Raw genomic sequence first — 21,761 nt, 5'->3', positions numbered from 1 at the left:
GCCTAAGAAAAAGAGAACAAGTGAGCAAGTAAGAGAGACAGATACACACAGTGACAAATTTCCTTCTGTTATGACATAGCAGAGAAGCAATTGTTTTTGATGAGGACTAGGAGACATAGGGTATCTAACAACCTTAAGGTGGAGAAGAGCCGATACTAGCAAGGAATAAAAGACAGGTATATCAGCATTTGACTTAAACATTGCTATTTAAAGTTTAATGAGTCTCAAAGATTTTCCCAGAGCTTATTCCACTAAAGGTATTACAGTTTAAATCTAAAAAACTCTCCTCTACACACATATATATAAAGGTATAGCCACTTACTAGTGGATCTTTAAGAGGTGACTGGGTCCCAAGGGTTCTAACTTCATCAATGACTTAATCCATAGTTGAGTTCATAGCTAAATGGACTATGAGGAAGTATGGCCTAGTTGGATGATACAGGTCACTGGAGTCATGTCTTGGAAGAAAATAGCTTGTTCCCAGACTCCCTCTCTCCTCTGTCTATTATGAAGTGAGTCGACCTATCGCAGCAGAATCTCTGTGCTATAATAGTCAGCCTCACCATAGGCACAAAGCCAGAGAACTACCTGCATATTGACTAAAACCTCTGAAACCATGAGCCAGGATAAACCTTTCCTCCTTTGAACTCTCAGGTATCTGTCAGAGTGATAAAAAGCCTACCACAAGTAAGATAAAATAAAACTTGTATGCCCAGGTAGCCAATTAACTCATTATTTCATTTAAATAGACTAGAAGATAGAATTGTCCCTTTAAATTTCTTTTATTTTTAAAAGCTTTCACACAATATGTTTTGGTAATATTTCTTACCTTCTAATTACTTCCAGATCCTTCACTCCTTACCCATCTAAGAATTATCCCTTTTTACAGAAAAGGAAACTGAAGTTTAGAAGTTACATAAGGCCCTCTACAGTAACAACTACCAGAATAAAATTCATATCCAAGAGTGACTAGAAGATGTGTGCTCTTTCTGTTGCCCAATAACATGGTCTCCCTTATGTTTTTCAGCACTGTACATTTAACAAGAAATTCAAATAATTTGGCATGCCAGTGTAACATTTAAACACTGATAATGCTTACAGACCAATGGAAGCTGAATTAAATAAAGAAAAACTGTAACTTCACTCCAAATTAAACATCTGTGAGCCACTGTCCCCAAAACAAAAGGGACACACAATGACTTCTGATAGATGAGTGCAGGAAAAATGTTGCCATCTCTATTATTCTTTATCTGAAGGGCTGCTTGAGACCTGTGCTTACTGAGATAAGTTATGGAACCTGATAAGGTCTGGGCAGCAGCAGATCAAAGTTGGGAGGGGGAGGGGCCAGGAATCTTCCTCACCTCTTTTCGTTTCTCCAGCAGACTCTCTAGTCGCTCTAGTGCTCTCTGCTCTGGCCCCTTGTTTCGTTCAGCCTCATACTGACGTTGATTGTTGTCTTTGTGCAGACTCAATTGGAGTGCAACTTTTACCAGAGAAGTCATTAGCTTCATGGCTTTGAGACAGAGGAAATAAGAAAGCCATTGCTCAAGTCAGAGGAGAGAGCATGAGTGCAAAAGCAACAGGAAAAGGATAAATAAAAAAACCAAGCAGGGTGACCCTGAAGTTCTAAAGTTTTCTGTCCTGGAGTGTGCTTCCTCAGCACAGGACAGAAACTTTTCTGGTCTTATTTTATGTGCCAGCCTATTGCCAGAAGTATGTTCTGGGAAGATATAAAAACTGGGAATCATTACTATGGTCTCCCCTTTCCTGTGTCCACTGGTAAGCAGTAGGAGGGGAGTCTAGGATAAAAGCAACAAGGTACAACAGCATTGATGCAAGTGGGAAACCACTAATCTCAGGATAGCCAACTGAGTTGTGTGAGTGCTCACCAGCCAGGGTACTAGTGTGACGAAAGGCTCGGACCTGGGAATCTGAGAGGCCAATGAGCAGGGAGATAAGGTCATCCATAGGAAAGCCGTCATAGAGGAAGCTGTACTGGCACTGATGGACCAATGTCTTCACAAACTCACAGAAGCTTCCCTGGAACTTCCTCCAGGACGGACCTGGGGCTGTCAGGGGATAGACCCCCGAGTCCTGAAAATGGTTTATACAAAGAATTAGAAAATTACTAGGTTCATCAAAGTCCAGGGATTAGAAGTCAAAACTCTAATGAAGTTTAAAAGTTACATAAGTTACATGAAAATGTAACTCCATATACTTCGTTTCACATTATCCCTCAACCCCAAAGCCTGTCAGCTAATATCTGTAAGTCTCTTTTATATTCAAAGAGGCTGAGATCTTTCTTATAAAAACTATTTCCAAGAATCAGAAATAAAGGGGTAATGAGCCTTGTGTTTTAAATTCAGAGTAAGAAGAGCATGATCCTGATGAGCTTCTTCCACCTCATTAAATTCTTCTGTTAGGTGCTGGATGATCTCTGAGTTGGACATTGTCTTGAACATCTCAGGAGTGACAGTGCCTAAAAATTGAAGGAGATGAGAGATATAAAAAGAAAATAATAGGACACAAATACATTCGAGGATGAATCAGAGGAAATATTGGAAAGAGCTTAGTAGGAGCAATCACACAATTTGAATCCTTTCTAGTTATAAGCCTATCATCATTCATTGCTATGAAATAACTTCTGAAAAATGCAAAGGAATTAAGTAGTGAAAGACTATGGTTCAAAAAATACCCCAAACAAACTGAAAAAGGAAATAAAACTAGGCCCAGGCAGTGGTGGTACACACCTTTAATCCCAGCACTTGGGAGACAGAAGCAGGCAGATTTCTGAGTTCGAGGCCAGCCTGGTCTACAGAGTAAGTTCCAGGACAGCCAGGGCTATACAGAGAAACCCTGTCTCGAAAAACAAAAAACAAAAAACAAAAAAAAGAAAAGGAAACAAAACTAGGCCAGATGATGAATTCTTGTAAAACAATTTAACATCCCCGGCCCAATAAACTAAACCCTGGCATGTGGAGTTGCAGGCTCCAAAGATCAGATAGAAAACACAGTGGCTGAGGAATAAGATTAATAGACTATCTCATCTGCAAAAACTAAAAGGCACTCAGTATTTTATGCAGCCCTGAAATTCCAGCACTCAGAAGTCCAAGGAAAATATAGGTAAAATAGATAGATGATAAATAGAAACAAGTAATAGATTACCTCATATACAAAAACTAAAAAAGCACTGGGTTTCATATGCATACCTATAATCCTAGTATTCAGAAAATTGCATGAGGCAAGAGAATTGCTTCAGGATCAAGGCCAGTCTGAGATACATAGTGAAACCTCTCAAAAATTAAAATAAAAAAGGCCTCCAAAGGTATGATAGTCCAGTTTTAAACCTGCGTTTATCAAGACAGATTCTCCAACAAAAGGCTGTGCCTCAAAATCATCATAGTTCCCTACTAAATTATTTTCAATATGTAAGCACCAAAATGTACTTAAATACTCTAGCTCGTCATGCCTTACCTTCTTTTTTTAGACAAATTCAAATGTACTCATAAACAGAAGCAGAGTTTTAAACATGAAGGATGGGAATCAGGAAGAAGTGGGGGAGTTTCCTCACTTTTACATCCACAGGCTCGGATGAAAAAATTAACAAGCTCCAAGAATCCTTTATTTTCATCTTGCTTGTAGTTTTCTAGCCACTCATCCACCAAAGACTAGGAGAAACATGTAGATGATTTCAATTCCAACAATATGACACAACATAATATTGTATTTCATCTTCTCAAATGAAATATACAAATTTCTCATTAAAAAATTACAAACATCTTTTGAAACATATTGTTGAACTAGAATGGAAGGTAGAAGCACAGGTAGGTAAAAAATGAGATGGTAGCTATACTACGAAGTAGGAATCTGATGGAAGGATTTTACTAAACAAGATGGCTATATAGAATGCACAGCCTAGGAAATAGAGCCTAAAGGAAGCATTCCAAGAAGAGTAGCCCAAGAGAAGGCCACCAGATAAAGTGCAGTCCTGAAGAGCTGTATTCTTATGAAAACAAAGAATGGGAAATCAATCTACAGGACCACTGGGAACAGAAAGTATAGTGTAGTTGGAGAGAAAAAAGTGAATTCACTCTCTCAAGAAGTATAACTAGATTTGCAGGCCAGATTCTTTCTACCTATATGACCAGAATAATCTCAGGTAGAGAGCTTATTTTAAAGTGATTCTTAGCAGGGATGGTGGTAAACAGCTCTAACTGCAGTATTTAGGAGGTGGAGGCCAGAAGAACAAGAGTTCAAGGTCAACCTCAGGTTCACAGTGAGTTTGAAGTCAGTATGGGGTACATGATACTCTGTCTCAAAACAGCAACAGCAAAAAGTATTCAAAAGTGTTCCCATGTTAGGAAAAATGTAGATTTCTCTCTTATAAGCACAACTTTGACTCTGACCCCAAAGAGTTCCAACTCAGCGCCTCGGAGAAATGAGTGGATCATAATAAAAACCTAGTAAAAACATATAAGGGAAGGCACTGAAAGTAATAATTATAAAAAACAGACAGAATTATAAGCATTCACTTATAAGACTGAATAATAATAATAAGACCACCAATTATAAAATGGTTTCATGATTAAATAAACCAAATAAAAATAGAATACAGTAAAATTTTAAAATGTGCTAACACTGCAGAAATGAGAAATACAACAAAATGTAAAGGTTTACAGCATATGACTGGAGAGATGGCTTAGTAGTGGAAAGCACTTGCTGCTCTTACAGAGGACTTGGGTTTGGTTCCTAGAACCATACAGTGGCTCACAATCACCTGTAACTCTAGTTCCAGAGGATACAGTGCCCTCTTCTGGCTTTTCAGGGCATTACAAGCTGGTGGTACATATATAGCAGCATGTAGGCACTCATACATATGAAATTTAAAAAAACACTTTTAAATCTAATAAAAACACAAATTTCGCTGGATAGGTTACAGGTAACTGGACACAGAAGAACAGATGGCAAGATGAATCAATGAAATGTCCAAAATGCAACTCAGAATGGCTGACAGATGGAAGTCAAAGAAGTATTAAAGAGGTCTGTGAGGAGACTGAAACGGTCTAAGATCTAACTGAATTCTAATATAATAAAATGAAAACAGGGCAGCATCTGAAAAGAATCTTCCATATATATTGAAAGACATCAATTCTTAAGATCCAGGCACCTCATGGCTCTATCTAGCATGAAAAATTAAAAAGGAAACTTTACCATTTAAAGACCTGTAAGACATCAGAACACAAAAGCAGAAAAATCTTAAAAATAGTAAAAAAGAATAAAATACGAAGACCGTACATTTAACATTTACAAATCAAAACATTTACAAATGAGAACTATGCAAATATACTGGCTTTAAGTTAAACAGGACTATTAAATTAAACTTAAAATGAAAACCCTTAGTTGGATAAGGTACATTTTAAGAGCTCAATTATCCCATATGGCTAGTGGATATTATAGTAAAAAAACACTGATATGTAGAGCCATTATAAAATTCTGTATTTTAAATTTCTATTTACTATGTATGTGTATCTGATGTATGAAGTATGGGTGTGAGCATGTCACAAATATAGAAGTCAGATGACAGCTTTCAGGAATTGATTCTCTGCTATATGGTTCTGGGAACTGAACTCAGTCATCGGGCTTAGATGGTAAGTAAGTAAACCTACTAAACCATCCCACCAGCCCTAAAATACTGTATTAATTACTGTTAAATTAGTAATAATAGCTGTGGTGTTTGAATATGCTTGGCCCGTGGGAAGTGGCACTATTAGGAGGTGTGGCCTTATTGGAGGAGATGTAGCCTTGTTAGAGGAAGTGTATCACTGTAGAAGGGGGCTTTGAAGTCTCATATATAAGCTCAAGTCTGGCCAGTGTTATCTGGTCCCTCCTGGTTACCTGTGGAAAAGTTTCCCATCTGCTGTCTTCAGATCAAGATGTAGAACTATTGGCTTCTCTAGCACCATGTCTGCCTGCAGGCTGCCATGTTTCCTGACATGATGATAATGGACTGGACCTCTAAACTATAAGCCAGCCCCAATTAAACATTTGCCTTTTTAAGAGTTATCTAGGGAGCTGAAGGGATTTGCAGCCCCTTAGGATGAACAACAATATGAACTAACTATTACCCTCAGAGCTCCCAGGGACTAAACCACCAACCAAAGAGTACACATGGTAGGACTCATGGGTCCAGCTGCATATGTAGCAGAGGATGGCCTAGTTGGTCATCAATGGGAGGAGAGGCCCTTGGTCCTGTGAAGGTTCTATGCCCCAGTGTAGGGGAATTCCAGGGCCAGAAAGCAAGGAGAGGGTGGGTTGGTGAGCAGGGGGAGGGGCGAGGGAATAGGGTTTTTTGTTTTTGTTTTGTTTTTGTTTTTTTTTTCGGAGGATAAACCGGGAAAGGGGATACCATTTGAAATGTAAATAAAAACATCTAATAAAAAATAAATTTAAATAAAAAAAAAAGAGTTGCCTTGGTCATAGTGTTTCTTCATAGCAATAAAACCCAAATAGCTGACTTTCAGTAGTAACAAGGAAAGGCATAAAGCAGTGTTAATAATATTTTTAATGTGCTAAGGTGGCACATACCTGTAACCCCAGCACTAAGGAGGCTAAGGTAGGAGCATTTCCATGTCTGAGCTGGTATGAGCTACAGAGTCAATTACATCCCAACCTGGGCTAGAGTGAGACCCTCAAACTATAGGGGTGTGTGTGTGTGTGTGTGTGTGCGCGCGCGCATGCGCGCGCAAGCGTGTATGTAGCACACACTTTAATCCCAGGCAGAGGCAGGCATAGCTCTGCAAGTTCCTAGCCAGCCTAGTATACATAATTCCAGGCTAACCAGGGCTACATAGTGAGACCCCGTCTCAAGAATTAACTTTTAGGATTCTGTATCTAGTAAAAGATATTTCATGAATAAGTGTATTTTTATACATGCAAAATATGAAAAGCTTTATTAATAAAGCCCTCCTAAAGGGTAATCTGGAGATAAAAGAAAATAATTCAATATGGAAGATATGAGACTCAAGAAAGAATGAAGAAAAACTTGAAAAAATATAGGCATATATAAAAAAAACACTATATAAAATAAGATCTGATTTGTTCCGGAAGAGGAATAGACAGAACTAAAACAATATGATAGCATGTATACTGGAGGAGACAGCTGCACTTAGATACACTGAAGTCCTTTAGAAGACATTCAAAATGGAGCGTGTATTTGAGGGAAAACATTTAAAAAATATATAAAGCTGGGACACACAAAATGATAGAAATATATTTAAATATATCAATAATGATAATAAATGTAAATTGGCTAAATTTCTCTGAGGTTCAGATTAGCAAAATAAGGAAAATAGTCCAAACATGAAAAGAACAAATCCTAAAGATACACAGTACAACTAGAAGTTTGGAAGAGAAAAAGAAACCAGAGCAATACTAACCAAAACCAAAACACAAACAAAGCAATTTTAGAAGTGTCAAATTTAACTATAAAACATTTGATTTACTAAGTAGATAAAATTCTAAATTATAAATTTCTATGTAATCTTTAGGCAAATGTCATAATCTTTAGGCAAATGTAGATATAAATATAAAAGGAATAGCTGAAAAGGTCAACTTTATAGATTCATGTTATTTTTGTTTTGGTTTGTTTTTTCTTGATAGGGTCTCTTTGTATGGCCCTGGCTGTCCTAGAACTCACTATGTAAAGAAGCCTGGCGTCTAACTCAGAAATCCACCTGCCTCTGCCTCCTGAGTGCTGGTATTAAAGGCATGCGCCCCCACACCCAGACCTTCATAGATTTTTTTTTTAATCTACCTCTCTCTATAACTGATTTATCACACAGAACAAAGCATAAAAATAGCAGAAATACCAAAATATTATCATATTTAATATTCTCAGTCTCACTCAACAGCACACTTAACTGGAGAATATGAACTTTCTTCAGGTGCTTGTACAGCAGTTTCAAAAACTTACTACATACTAGGTCAGAAAGCTTGGTCTGCTTAAGTTTGAAAGACCACATTCTTTCAATACACAACTATAAACTGAGAGGCCAAATAACAAAAATACAACCAATAAAACTCCATGCCAGAGGGCTAGAGAGGTGGCTCAGTGGTTAAGAGCACTAGTTGCCCTTCCAGAGATTGTGAGTTCAATTCCCAGCAACCACATGGTGGCTCACAACCATCTGTAATGGGATACGATGCCCTCTTCTGGTGTGTCTGAAGACAGCTACAATGTACTCATATAAATAAAATAAAGCTTAAAAAAAAAAAAACTCCATGCCAGGAAACTTAAAAAAAACTAAAAATGATAAAAATCTATATTATGCATTAATATGAATGGTTCCCAACATTTATCAAAATAATTAAGTTATAGAATACCAAAGAATGAGCTGTTTAAATTGATTAAGAGCATTAATTAATGATAATGCTATAATGACAAGAAAATGATTAACATAAAGTTCAGGTTAGCACTGTCTCTGGCTGACATTGGGAACTGAGAGACAGAATAGGGTGAAGACAGACAAATGCCTCTTCAGCTCTTGTTTACTGAATTGAAGGTTAACCATTTGGGTGATTTTTCTTTCTAATACTGGGGACTAAACCTATAAGCACCTTACATATGCCAGACAAGTGTACATGTGAACTATATGCCGAGCCTAGTGTTGCAATTTTTAAGTATATATAGGCTTTATAAACTTTTTTGTTTTGTTTTATTTTGTTTTAGACAGGGTCTCACTATATATCCTGACTGGTCTGGACTCACTATATAGCCCAGGTTGGCCTCCCAAGTACTGAATTCGAAGGCATGTAACACAAAGACTTGCAAAGCTTTATATACTTTAAAATGAAATGCAATAAAAACAAATAATAAAAGAGGGGGCTAGAGAGATAGCTCAGCAGTTAGGAACACTAGCTGCTCTTCCAGAGGACCAGGTTTAATTCCCAGCACCCACATGGCAGCTCACGACTATGTGTAATGTCAGTTCCAAGGGATCCAACCCCCCTCACACAGACATACAGTACACAAAGGCAAACACCAATACACATAAAATAAAAATAAATTATTAAAAAGAATAAATGTGGCAACAGAAAAATATTTAATATAACTGTTTAAAAGGAGACATATCTCGGCTTCTTTCTAGGTCACCCAGTGTCTCTTTTTGTTTCTTCTAGAAAGGTAGAATTGATCCTGCTCTGTGATACCTGTAGAATAGGAACATTCTCCTCTGAGGGCCCTCTTATTGTCACTGTAGGAGTTCATTGTCACTGTAGGAGTTCATATCCACTGTCTTATCTTTATGTATGCTCAATAAAATGCCAACAACAAATTAAATTTATAGATTCTGATCTTTATTATCTCACCCTACAAAGAATCAAATGGTATCAAGAAGCAGAGTTTGCTGTGTGACACATGTCCATTATTCCAGTAGTTGGGAGGCACAGACAGGGAGATCTCTATGAGCTAAGACCAGCCTGACCTACATACTGAGTTCCAGGCCAGCCAGGAATACATTGAGAAACCCTGTCTCTACACAGAGATGAAGTTTGCAGTTGCCTCTCTCTAAATCCTGCATAGCCTTTTGCTCACTGAGCTCAAGCAGGAGAGTACGCAAGGTCTCAATAGAATGACCTCTATAAAGCAGACAGACTATCTGAAAAGCCACAGTTGAGAGAGCACCCAATAACCAACTACAGACACTGCTAATTAGAGTGTGCCCTCTTCTGACAAGGGGAAGAAAGTCACCATTCCAAGCCTGATACTGTGGCCCTCTTGTGAAAGTACATCACAAGTCCACTTAATTTCTAATTTGAAAACTCCCTTCAAATGTCTGGTATGGAAAATTGCTTAGGACTTCAAATTAGATCTGCACTTAGCTATTGGTCCTTTGAAGGAGACTTATCTGCTTAGCATTTTTGAAGATACCAACCTGTGGGCTATTTATGCCAATTTACCTAAAAATATCCAGGGCCACCCAAAGCTGCTCCAGTGAGTCTGCCATTTTGTTTAAATCAGAATCTAGTCTGGGAATGAGCAAAGAAAAAGCTGGAAGGGACTTCCATAAGCAGTCATACGTAGTATGACTCATACATGAAAAACACACAGATCCACTATAAGGGGAAACATTTCATTCTCAGAATTACTAGTAGAAAACTAGGGGACAGAAATTAGTTATTGGTAGTTGGTTTCTACTTTCATTTGTATGGGAATTTTTAATAAACAAATGATAAGGCATTAATGCAAGTCAAAATATTTCAGGAAACAAGTTTCAACAGTTCAACTTTTTTTTTTTTTTTTTTTTTAAAACCAGGGGAGAGCGCGAACGCAGTCCCCCACTACCACAAATTATGTAGTCGAGTTTCCCCCCATTTGGGGAAATCACAGGGGTCAGCACATCCGGAGCGCAATGGATAAGCCTCGCCCTGGGAAAACCACCTTCGTGATCATGGTATCTCCCCTGGTAAGTATAAGTTCAACTTTTACAATAATTACAAACCTTGTAAAAACTTTCTGTACATAACTATATATTTTTTTAAAAACAGTTAAATTTCTTATTGGTGTCAAGAGGAAGAGAAGAAGTGAAACACTTCTTTACCTGCATGCAACTTCTAGCAGCTTTCACAGCATCAAAAAGGTCATTGGTTGGTGGCATGGGTTCGTTCTTGCCATTCTCACTAGGTACTATTCGGGACTGCTTCTTCCGATGTTTTGCTGCCTATTAAATGTAAAAATATTAACTGTACAAAAGCTGTAAAAATGATGGTAACATTTGATTTCATCATTAACACTTTAGGTAGCCTTAAGCTGTCAATTCCACAGCAATGATTCTATTATTGTTTCAGGTCTTAAGTAACTGATCTCTCTTTACTGTTGTTGAGATTTGTTATTATTATTAACCTTTTCTCTTTTTAAAGAATTCTGGTACTTCTATTCTAATGTTCTCTCTTCTTCTATTCTATCACCTGAGTCCCTTCCAGGTTTTTCTTTGCTCATTCCCAGACTAGATTCTGATTTAAACAAAATGGCGGACTCACTGGAGCAGCTTTAGATGGTCGCTTTGCTGCTCTCTTTTTCACATTTCGTCTTAAGCTGTCTTCAAAGTCACTGTCTTCATTAGTTGAGGAACTATCCCTATAAAGAGAATATAATTTCCCTTAAGCATCATCCCATTCCCTCCACATAAAGAGTTAATTACAATTTCTATTTACCTCTAACTGTGCCACATCTATATGAAAAAACATTCAAATTTTAAGTAATACAGGACAAGAAAAGTCACTTCAAAGTAGTAGAAATGAAAAAATGAGGAACAAAAGAAGGTGAAATGGCTCAGCAAGTAACAGCACTTTCCACTAAAGCCTGATGACCAGAATTCAACTCCTGGAACCATGTTAGAAAGAATGAATTGATTGGGCTGGCAAGATGGCTCAGCGGGTAAGAGCACTGACTGCTCTTCTGAAGTCCTGAGTTCCCAGCAACCACAGGGTGGCTCACAACCACCCATAATGAGATCTGACGCCCTCTTATGGTGCATGTGAATACAGCTACAGTGTACTACGCTCGCGAGCGGGGCTGTCCTGAGTTCAATTCCCAGCAGCCACAAGATGGTTCACGGCCATCTGTACAGCTACAGTGTACTCATACACATAAAAATAAATAAATAAATCTTCAAAAAAAAAAAAAGAAAGAGTGAATTGACTCCTGAAAATTATCCTCTAACTTCCGTGTACATTTGTGGCAGGCACATATGTACATATACACATAATTAAATGTACCTAACTTTTTTTTAAAAAACGAGGAAATGAAACTGGTGAATAAGACAACTGATATTCACAGTTGATATCCATACTACTCTGTGTGCAGAAAACTCAGCATGGCTCAACACTCATACATAGACTAGTATGTACCTGGAATTATAGTTTACCCTTGACATTTAACCTTCATCTTAGTGATTCAAGTTTATAGTGTTGATATAATATAGTCTTCAATAACAGCACTGATAGATACAGAAATGATTCAGAGAAGGCCAATTAAAAAAAATGGGATGAAGATAATGGCACATGAGACTACTTTTTTCCTAGAAAGATTACAAAAACATAATATGCTACTGCAGTATTGACAGAATAAACTTATAAAGCTGTAACAGATAAGGATTATAGATCCGTTTTAAGAATCTGAAACAGGCTGGGCAGTGGTGGCACACGCCTTTAATCCCAGCACTTGGGAGGCAGAGGCAGGGAGATTTCTGAGTACGAGGCCAGCCTGGTCTACAGAGTGAGTTCCAGGACAGCCAGGGCTACACAGAGAAACCCTATCTCGAAAAAACAAAAAAACAATAGTTTTTGTCTCTGAAACAGAACTATAGGATACCAACTAAGAGGTACCTATAAATTTTCAAGAACCAAATAAAGCACTATTTATAGTCTCTCATAGTCCCTACTTCCACCAGCAGTGCTAAGCATTATGAAATGCTCAAGATAAGCTTAGGTAGCAAGATAAATTCAAAACTAGACCTGTACTCTATTCTGTTTTTAGGGTCTTGCTATATAGCCCAGGCTGGCATTTTTGCAACTGATGTACTATTCTTTATGTTTATAAAATGTAAGGCAGCCAAGAAACTAAAGAGGTGTGAGGAGCTGGTTCTCCAATCTGAACCATTATAGCATTTATTTATTTATTTTATTTTTATTTACTTATTTTTGGTTTTTTGACAGGGTTTCTCTGTATAGCCCTGGCTGTCTTGGAACTCACTCTGTAGATCAGGCTGGCCTCCAACTCAGAAATTCATCTGCCTCTACCTCCCAAGCGCTGGGATTAAAGACATGCACCACCACAGCCCAGCAAGTACAGCATTTCTTCTTTCTTCTCCTTCTCTACCTTCCATTTTTGTTTGATTGGTTTATTTTTATTTAGTTTTAGACCAGAGTCTAATGCAGTCCAGGCTACCTTGAATTCACTATGTAGCTGTCCTTAACCCTCTTTATCCTCCTGCCTCCTCATCCCAAATTCTGGGATTACAGGTGTGTGCCACCATATCCAGCTTCCAGTACAGCATTTCTGATACTGTCATACAACCCCACATATATTACAACCAAGCTAGAAAACAACAGAGAGGAAAGCTGCTGGGGATACAGAAGGGGCTCCCAAGTTCAACCAGCTCACCACTGCACTCACCACTCTGCAGTTCCCTGTGAGTCGCTGTCATCACAGGGTAGGATGGTGGAGGAACAAGGAGACAAGGCCGTCTGTGCAAGTCTGACAGACTTGCGAAGTGGGGAGGACTCACTGCCTGAGGAAGGGCCATGTTGCTGGGTAGAGGGTGACCACACAGTAGGCATGTTAATCCAGCTGTAGGAAGAAAGGAAAGAGATCCTACTACTACTACATCCCTTTGGAGACCATCGTCTTTCTCTCCAGAATGTGGTCTTAGTACTACGGGATGGGACACCAAAATCAGTGGTCAACCTAACCACATTGAGGTATTATGGTCACTACTGCTTTAATGGCTGGCAAAAGGGGTGAGAGTGAGGACCTGTAATGGAAGCTACCTGGGAGGCTGAGGCAGGCTGTTCATCATATTCAAAGACAGCCTGAAATTCCAGAGTAGCCTGAGCAACTTAGTGAGACCTTATTCAAAATAAACAGTTTAAAAAAAAAAAAAAAAAAAGAGCCCTGAGGGTTCTAGTTGAGTGGTAGAAGGCTTATCTAAGCTGTTCCAAGACTCTGGGCAGTGCCCAACCTTCAGTATGGATAAATAAATTAAGGTTATAGAACCTGGGTCCAATCTTCAGTATAGGTAAATTAATTAGTTAATTAAAATAGCCGGGCGGTGGTGGCGCATGCCTTTAATCCCAGCACTTGGGAGGCAGAGGCAAGCGGTTTTCTGAGTTCGAGGGCAGCCTGGTCTACAGAGTGAGTTCCAAAACAGCCAAGGCTACACAGAGAAACCCTGTCTCCAAGAAAAAAAAAAAGTTCATTAAAATAAACAAGTAAATAAGGCCAGAGGATCCAGGGCCAATCCAGTATAGAGGTAAACAAACAAATACACAAGGCCAGAGGGTTAGCACACAGAGCAGTTCCCGAGCAGGTTCAAATCCCTCTTAAGAGGAATCAGAGAGGGGTACACTGGCTGAGGCTTGGCTGCTAAGACCGAACCAGCAAAGCACCCCAGATTTCTGGAAATCATTCCCTGACTCTACAGGAAACGGGAGGCCATGAGTGATCCGGAAGGAGAGGTGTCGCCTGAGGCCAGGCCAGGGACATTCCGAAGAGGAAAGTACGCGTTCTCTCTCTACTTCCAGACAGCGCTATAAAAGGTGGACGCCGAGCTTATTTGAGCTGTGGGGGGCGTGGTGCCTGCCGTTTACGGGGCTACTCTTCTCTCCAGGTCAGAAGACGGCGTTTCCGGCCTCCATAACGGACGGACGCGACAGAGCTAGACCTCGGTGGGAGGACAAGAGGGCGGGAGGGTGGGGATGCAAAGGGGCAACCTCACTGTCTGACCACTAGACGTACACGGCTGAAGAAGGGCCACCACCTCAGAGGTCCCCTCAGGTCTCAGCGCACATCCCGATACCTCCGACGCGAGACGCCCGCCCCGCCGCGCCGTGCCGCAGCGGCTCCTCTTCCTCAGGTGGTCGGCGGGTACGTCTTAGGAGAAAAAAAAAAAAAAAAACGCGGGAAGGCGCGAGAGACGCCGCGCGCAGGCGCGAGATCAACTGGTCTTCGCGCGGCTGAGAAGCGTCGCGAGACTTGGCACCGAGCGAGGCTCGTGCTGACCACGTTCCTGCCACACAGCCGCGCTCGGCTTCGAGCAGCCCGCCAGGCGAGTGGCGCGCAGTCCTGTCACGTGGGCTCTAAGCGCGTGCGGGTCGCTCCACCCTGGTCACGCCTCCTTAACTCCTGTGTCCCCTCCCATTGGCTGAGCGGTCGGTCTGGCTCTTCCATTGCAATAGGCTCAGTTTCACCCAAGCCCCGCCTTTCGAGCAAGAGTACCACGCCCCCTCTTAAGATCACACCCCCCCTACCCGGCCAGCCTCCGCTGTGCGGGCCGCGTTCCGCCCCCTGCCGAGTTGCCTTTTCACATTGGCTTCTCCTCTACCCTACCCCCGCCCCCGGCGCCGGTTTCTTCTTATCATTGGCGAGCTGCCGCTCCGGGCCCCTCCCCATGTCCCGCTCCCGGCTCCCATTGTCTCCGCAGATGCCCTCCTGGTCCAGCTACGGGGCTGGGGTTGTTCAGTTTTAGGGGGAACGCTCCTATTCTTTTCTTCGAGACGTCCCGCGGCCGAGAACGGGATTCTAGAGTTCCGTGGACTCTCCTTTCCTCCTTAGGACCCACTTTGCCGCGTCCCAGGAAGGAGAGCAGCTATGTCTGCGCTGCGACCTCTCCTGCTTTTGCTGCTCCCTCTGTGTCGCGGTCTGGGACTGGGACTTGGGAGTGAGGCAAAGGTCGTCCGGAGTTGTTCAGAGACTCGGCAGGTGCTGGGGGCCCGGGGATATAGCTTAAACCTAATCCCTCCCTCCCTCATCTCAGGTGAGAAGAAAGAGGGAAGAGTCAGGGGTGGGAAGGGGCGGGGACGGGTCTTCCCCATCTCACAATAACTCTTTCCTTTCAGTGACCATTACGATGATTGTTTCATATGTTGGGCATCTTTCTTCTCCTCCCGTATAACTTCTTTACCGGAATCACGATAACCCTGCCGCTCACATAATAGCTCTCCTTCAATCCCCACCCAAGGAATTCCCTTCTCTGTAATGTGTAGCACGCCCGTTAGTGTCTTTCTCACAGCCAGAAATCGCCTTGCTATTCTGTGAGCTTCTTTCATGACAATACTTTCTTCCTTACCAAGTAGCCCCACCCCTACAAATCCTGTTCTTCATTCCATACATGTCCCATAAGTCCCTGGAGGCGTGGGGTGTGCAGAGTTGGGGACGGTTACCTGAGGACGAATATGGCCCTCAAAGCAGCTGTCCAATAGATGATCCCATTACAGATAGGGGTGAAGCTGAAATGAGTGAGGGACAATAAAGGAGGGTTCAGGTAGGACTGAAGGGGCAAACAAAGGAAAAAGCAACCGGGCAGGTGGAAGACAAAAATCAGCCCCCAGAGATAGGCGAGGGGTGAAAGGAAATTCCTAATATCCCTTCTTGCCATCCAGTACTCCCCGTCTCCTCTGTCTAGGTGAGCACCTTCAAATCTGTCCTCAGGAGTACACCTGCTGTTCCAGCGAGACAGAGCAGAAGTTGATCAGGGATGCTGAGGTCACATTCCGTGGCCTGGTGGAGGACAGCGGCTCATTCCTGATTCACACTCTGGCTGCCCGGCATAGAAAGTTTAATGGTGAGGACCTTTGGGGGTCCCCAGATGTGCTTCACACCTCCTTATGTTTATGCCTTGCACCCGGTTTCCTATTCCCACCTCCTGCAGTCACAGGTAGCCCACCACCACCCCTCCCAGAACTCCTTGCTTATTTCCGATCCCCACTCCACATTCTCTCTGAGGCCCTGCCCTTCCTCATTCCTAGTCTGCCAGATCTCTGACTTGCTCAGCTTATAATTCTTTTGCCTCTTCTCTTCCTCATTCCCTCCTGCCTCTGCTCTTTCCCTGCTCTCCCTGTCTCTGTTCCTCTTCTCATCCCTCCACCTTTGTTAGAGTTTTTTCGGGAGATGCTGTCTATATCCCAGCATTCTTTGGCCCAGCTCTTCTCGCATTCCTATGGTCGCCTGTATTCCCAGCACGCCGTCATCTTCAATAGCCTGTTCTCCGGCCTGCGGGACTACTATGAGAAGTCTGGTGAGGGGTTAGATGACACCTTGGCGGATTTCTGGGCACAGCTCCTGGAGAGAGCCTTCCCTTTGCTGCACCCACAATACAGTTTCCCTCCTGACTTCCTGCTCTGCCTTACCCGGCTTACTTCAACTGCTGATGGCTCTCTGCAGCCCTTCGGGGACTCACCCCGCCGCCTCCGCCTACAGGTGAGAAGGTCCCACAACCTGAGCTTCAGCAACCTCTAAGGCTAGCGACCTCTAATTTATGAACTGTCATCTCCAAGACAATCACCCCTTTTTGTGCCCATGTCACCTCTGACCACATAGCCTTCATCCTAGCCTTCTCTGACTCTGTGATCCCCGTCTCAAGCCTTGGTCACCCATGCCTGACCAGTGCCCCTTGGTCTCCTTTAACTACATTTGCCCTACTTTTGTGTACACACTTAGCTCCCACTCTCAGCTACTTTCTGCCAACACCTCTCTAATCCTAACACTGTGACCTCCTGTGGTTCAACTAAATAAGAACTGGGCACCAAAGCTGGGAATCATTTTCACTTAAAATATCACATTGAATTGTCACCATAATTGTTTGAGGTAAATAAGAGCATCCTTATCTTACAGAGGAGAAAAATGGGGCTCCCAAGCAAGTCTCAGAGCCACTAAGTAGTGATGCACTCACACCCTCAGTCTTCTAACTTTAGGTTCAGTGTTCTGATACAGTCTACCCTACCAGCTCTTTCCAAGCACCCAACCCTTCTAGACCATAATTCTTTTGGGCCTATCGAATCCCCCTCTCTATATCACCCAACAGTGTACACACCCCAAGTTAATCCCACAAATTCAACCTCCTTCTGTCTCTCACTCCAGTCTTGACTGATAATTTGTGTGTGTGTGTGTGTGTGTGTGTGTGTGTGTGTGTGTGTGTGTTTCGTATTTTCTTTCCCTCCAGATAACCAGGGCACTGGTAGCAGCCCGGGCCTTGGTCCAGGGTCTGGAGACTGGAAGAAATGTGGTCAGCGAAGCACTTAAGGTTAGAGGGGACCTGAATATGGACAGAGCCCAGGGAGTGAAGAAGACAGGCACCAGCTGGCAGGAGAGGCCTAGAGCTGTCCCTTATCTGGTCCTGGGCTCTCGTGTTCCAGAGGACATCAGGAAGGAAAGCCAGAGTCAGGCCTCCCCTGAGTGTCTGACATAATCTCTTGTGACTTCTGGTCCTCCCTCTGGTAACACACATGCTGCATGCCTCTAAGGCTAGTGACCTCTAATTTATGAACTGTCATCTCCTGCTGTTCTTTCTATAACAATTCGAGATTGGAGTGAACCCCTGGGTCTCCCTCCCTCCCTCCTCTCTGCTGCTGAAGATCTCTCTTCATCACTGGTCATATCCCCAGCCTCACCTCCTGCCTCCTTCCTCTCCCCTCAGCCTGGGCTCACTCTTGGCCCTGAATCTTTCCTTACTACCGCCTCCTCAGTAACATCCTAGTGAAACTCCTCTCATGAAGCAGAATCAGCAACCTTTTCTCTAGGTACCCCCCCTTCTCAGCCCTGTAGCAGTCCTGTGGTATCACCGGGTGCCACTTGGGGTCACCAGCCACAGTTGCTCACATTCAGCTTCCAACAGATAGCCTGGGGAAGTGGATCAGGATTTTGACCTCTCTGTGCCCAGCACCGAGTTTGCTAAGAAGAGCCTGGGTATTCATGGATGCCCAGACCTATTTTCTACCCACAGGTACCCATGTTGGAAGGCTGCAGACAGGCCCTGATGCGTCTGATCGGCTGCCCACTTTGTCGGGGAGTACCTTCACTTAAGCCCTGCCGGGGCTTCTGCCTCAATGTAGCCCATGGCTGCCTCAGCAGCAGGGGACTGGAGCCTGAATGGGGCGGATATCTGGGTGAGGGGGCTCAAGAAAGCCCTAGGTGGAGGAGGGCCCTGAGTAAGATTGGGGGCCGTTTCAGTAAGGAGTTTGGCTTAAAACCAAACTGGTGGAAGAACAAGGGGGTGGAGAGGTTCTCATCCAGTCACACAGCCCATCTATAAGCAAACCAAGTGCTCTTTCCTCTTAAGGCCCCAGTGAGATGTGTGGGAACGTGTTAAACCAGTGCTGTCCCCCTACTATCCCCTTCCTCTTTTTCCCCTTCCCTCAAGATGGTCTCCTGCTGCTGGCTGAGAAACTCCAGGGACCCTTTTCCTTTGAGCTGGCTGCTGAGTCCATTGGGGTGAAGATCTCAGAAGGTTTGATGCATTTGCAGGAAAACAGCGTAAAGGTGTCAGCCAAGGTATAGAGAGGGAAGAGTGGAGGTGAGGTGTGGGTATCAGAAATCATAGAGCATATAGGGGACTGTAGTTTCGGAGGCAGGACACTCTGATTTGCTTTAGAGTGACTGTTGAGGTCTTTCCCTGTACATAGGTGTTTCAGGAATGTGGGACCCCCCATCCGGTGCAGTCCCGTAACCGGCGAGCACCAGCACCCCGAGAAGAGGCTAGCCGGTCGTGGAGGGCATCAGCCGAGGAAGAACGGCCCACAACAGCGGCAGGCACTAATCTGCACCGTCTGGTTCGTGGTGGTGGAGCCGCTGGTGCCGGTGGGTGTGGCAAGACCGCCGCTCAGAAGCGCTGCAGCTTTGTTTTCTGTCGCGCAGGTGTGGGAGCTCCGGGAGAGACTCAGCCGAGTGCGGGGCTTCTGGGCTGGACTGCCGGTAACGGTGTGTGGGGACTCCCGCATGGCGGCAGATCTCTCACAGGAGGCGGCACCCTGCTGGACTGGAGTTGGGAGAGGCCGGTGAGTCTCGGGCTCTGGCGGCTATGGGAGTCTGGATGGAGGGAAGGCTGCAGCCGGAGCTCGGGGTGCTGTGCTCTCAGGTACATGTCGCCTGTGGTCGTGGGCTCCTTGAACGAGCAGCTCCACAACCCGGAGTTGGATACTTCGAGTCCCGACGTCCCGACGCGGAGGCGGAGGTTACATCTCAGAGCAGCTACTGCTCGAATGAAGGCGGCTGCGCTGGGTCAGGACCTTGACATGCATGATTCCGGTGAGGCTCAGGAACCCACTTTGCAAGACCCTTTGACCCAGGCCCTGGTCCATTGCTTCTCAAGTCCCGCCCACTATCCTCAATCTTTGACTGCTTTGAGCTGGCTCTGGAGCCCAGCCCACTGCCTCTCAAGCTTCACCCTGCTCTTGGAACTCCCCATTGCTCCTTGACACCACCCCCACTGTGCTTTCTTCATTCCTGCCCATCCCCCTTCGAGTCCCAAACTAGCCAACCTTCCACCCCTCACCCCCGCCTCACATTAATTAACTTCATTCATTTCTATTCGTTTAAGCCTTAAAGTGCCTGTCTCAAAGGTTGATTATAGTGGGAGACACAAACATTCCTACAGAGAACACTGAGGAAACTTATTGTAAAGGGCAGAACTTGGGGCAGGGAAGCTAGCTGTGCTGTCACTGGGCTGCCCCACCTCCACCCCTCTCCCCACCTGTGAAATTAGCCAAAAAGAGAAACAAGCACATTCACCTTTTCTAGTGTTGGATACTCTTTCAGCTCCTCCCCTCCCCCACTCCGGTTTCTCTACCTTTGTTTTCTGACTTCCTGTATGCTTATCCTCCCTGTCGACTCTTTTTTTTTTCTTTTTTCTGCTCTTTCTTTCCTATCTCCTTGTCTTCTCCCATCTCCTTGTCTTGTGTGTGGTTATGTTTTTCCTCCCTGGTATTATTGTCATCACTCACAGTTGTGTGTCCTTTTGCCTCTCTTAATCTCTTTTTTTTTTTTTATATTAACTACAAAGTAATGGACTTCATTTTGACATTTTCATGCATGGCTATGTATAAAAACGTGCTTATGGTTTATCTCAGTTTCCGTTTGGACTCTCTTGCTCTCCCTCTCTCCCGTCTACCTCTGGTCCTCTCCATCTGCACAGACGAAGACGGCAGCGGCTCTGGAGGGGGACAGCAGTATGCCGATGACTGGAAAGCTGGGGCAGCACCTGTGGTTCCCCCAGCCAGGCCTCCAAGGCCACCTCGTCCTCCTCGAAGGGACGGTCTTGGAGTGAGAGGAGGAAGTGGCAGTGCCAGATATAACCATGGCCGAAACAGGAATCTGGGGTCATCTGTTGGCCTCCATACCCCACTTGTCCTCATCCTCCTCCCCTCAGCCCTGACCCTGCTTGGACTTCGATAACGAGGGAGGGGTGCCCTGGCATCAGAAGGCTTAGTGGACCTTTTCCTTCCACCTCCATCAGCCAGGCATGAGGAAGAGTGGAAGGAGGCTACAGAGAGGGCAGAAAGGGACTTTGTGGGTGAATGGCTGGGGCCCCAAATCCAGGAGTTTCCAATTAGTGGGGTGGGAGGTAGATGGGTGTTCATACTGTTTATTTTTTCATTTGGGACCTGAGGATATTTATTTAGGAAGGGAGTGTGGTTCAGCTCTTTTAAGGCTTGGGGCTTACTGATGCAAAAAGGAGGGGGTGGGGTGGGAAACAGGGTTGAAGGAACTTGGAAGTGGGGAGGGATGGTACTATTGGCATGGGGGTACCTGATATTGAAAATGGACAAATAAAATAGCTGAGAGTGACGTCACTTGCCTGTAAACCCATTATTATTTGGAAGGCTGAGGCAGGAGGATTGAGAGTTGGAGACTAATAAAGCAAGGTGCCGACAGTGGAACAGGACGGGGGATAGAACCTGAGTTTTATTGGCTCTTTTAAAATCATCTGTTTCTTAAGTATGGGGGGGACCCATCTTGTGACCTTTGCCATCCACATCCTTCACAAGCTCCCACTTCATATTTCAGTGTTCATATCAGTGTCTATTGGTAAATAAATAATTTATTTGACCATGTGTATGGTTCTCTCTCGCTCTGTGTGTGTGTGTGTGTGTATGGTGTGCATGTGCACACCCAGAAACCAGAGGAGGCCATGTCTTGCTATCTCTGCCTTATTCCCTGGAGACAGGCATTCTCACTAAACCTGATGCTAGGCTGGCAGCCAGCAAGCTCC

General features: G+C 43.8%; 2 protein-coding genes and 1 non-coding gene across 4 annotated transcripts in view; 1 reads left to right on the top strand and 2 right to left on the bottom strand.

Moving 5' to 3' along the window:
• The window catches only part of Stag3 (stromal antigen 3), a 33,447-nt gene extending 18,754 nt beyond the window's left edge, over positions 1–14,693 (bottom strand). Inside the window, exons 1-8 of one of the 2 annotated variants that reach the window (XM_031338415.1) lie at positions 14,577–14,693; positions 13,175–13,348; positions 11,038–11,134; positions 10,599–10,718; positions 3,572–3,668; positions 2,403–2,479; positions 1,890–2,094; positions 1,362–1,513 (exon numbers count right to left, since the gene is read on the bottom strand). In XM_031338415.1, the coding sequence (XP_031194275.1) occupies positions 1,362–1,513; positions 1,890–2,094; positions 2,403–2,479; positions 3,572–3,668; positions 10,599–10,718; positions 11,038–11,134; positions 13,175–13,338 (912 nt within the window). In that variant the 5' untranslated portion in view covers positions 13,339–13,348; positions 14,577–14,693. Of the gene's footprint in view, positions 1–1,361; positions 1,514–1,889; positions 2,095–2,402; positions 2,480–3,571; positions 3,669–10,598; positions 10,719–11,037; positions 11,135–13,174; positions 13,349–14,515 lie in introns of both variants that reach the window. The other variant, XM_031338414.1, reaches the window with a different exon arrangement.
• On the bottom strand, positions 10,311–10,471 carry LOC116071479. The gene has a single exon (XR_004110913.1). It is a non-coding gene; the product is annotated as a U1 spliceosomal RNA (small nuclear RNA).
• Positions 14,694–15,029: 336 nt separating the features above from the next.
• Positions 15,030–21,605, top strand: Gpc2 (glypican 2). Its single transcript, XM_031338432.1, has 10 exons — positions 15,030–15,533; positions 16,182–16,340; positions 16,653–16,975; positions 17,718–17,798; positions 18,498–18,660; positions 18,915–19,045; positions 19,177–19,323; positions 19,409–19,548; positions 19,629–19,798; positions 20,685–21,605. Exons 1-10 carry the CDS (start codon positions 15,368–15,370, stop codon positions 20,942–20,944), a joined length of 1,740 nt encoding a protein of 579 aa, XP_031194292.1. The 5' UTR covers positions 15,030–15,367; the 3' UTR covers positions 20,945–21,605.
• Positions 21,606–21,761: the final 156 nt, after the last annotated feature.

This window comes from Mastomys coucha, unplaced genomic scaffold (assembly GCF_008632895.1).
Source record: "Mastomys coucha isolate ucsf_1 unplaced genomic scaffold, UCSF_Mcou_1 pScaffold22, whole genome shotgun sequence".
Lineage (NCBI taxonomy): Eukaryota > Metazoa > Chordata > Mammalia > Rodentia > Muridae > Mastomys > Mastomys coucha.
This window is presented reverse-complemented; position numbering and strand designations above follow the sequence as displayed.

Coding starts and splice junctions, on each gene's coding strand:
- Gpc2 (XM_031338432.1), top strand. CDS start 15,368: ATGTCTGCGCTGCGACCTCTCCTGCTTTTGCTGCTCCCTCTGTGTCGC. Junction 18,661..18,914: donor TGAATGGGGCGGATATCTGG/GTGAGGGGGCTC, acceptor CCTTCCCTCAAG/ATGGTCTCCTGCTGCTGGCT. Junction 19,799..20,684: donor CCTTGACATGCATGATTCCG/GTGAGGCTCAGG, acceptor CCATCTGCACAG/ACGAAGACGGCAGCGGCTCT.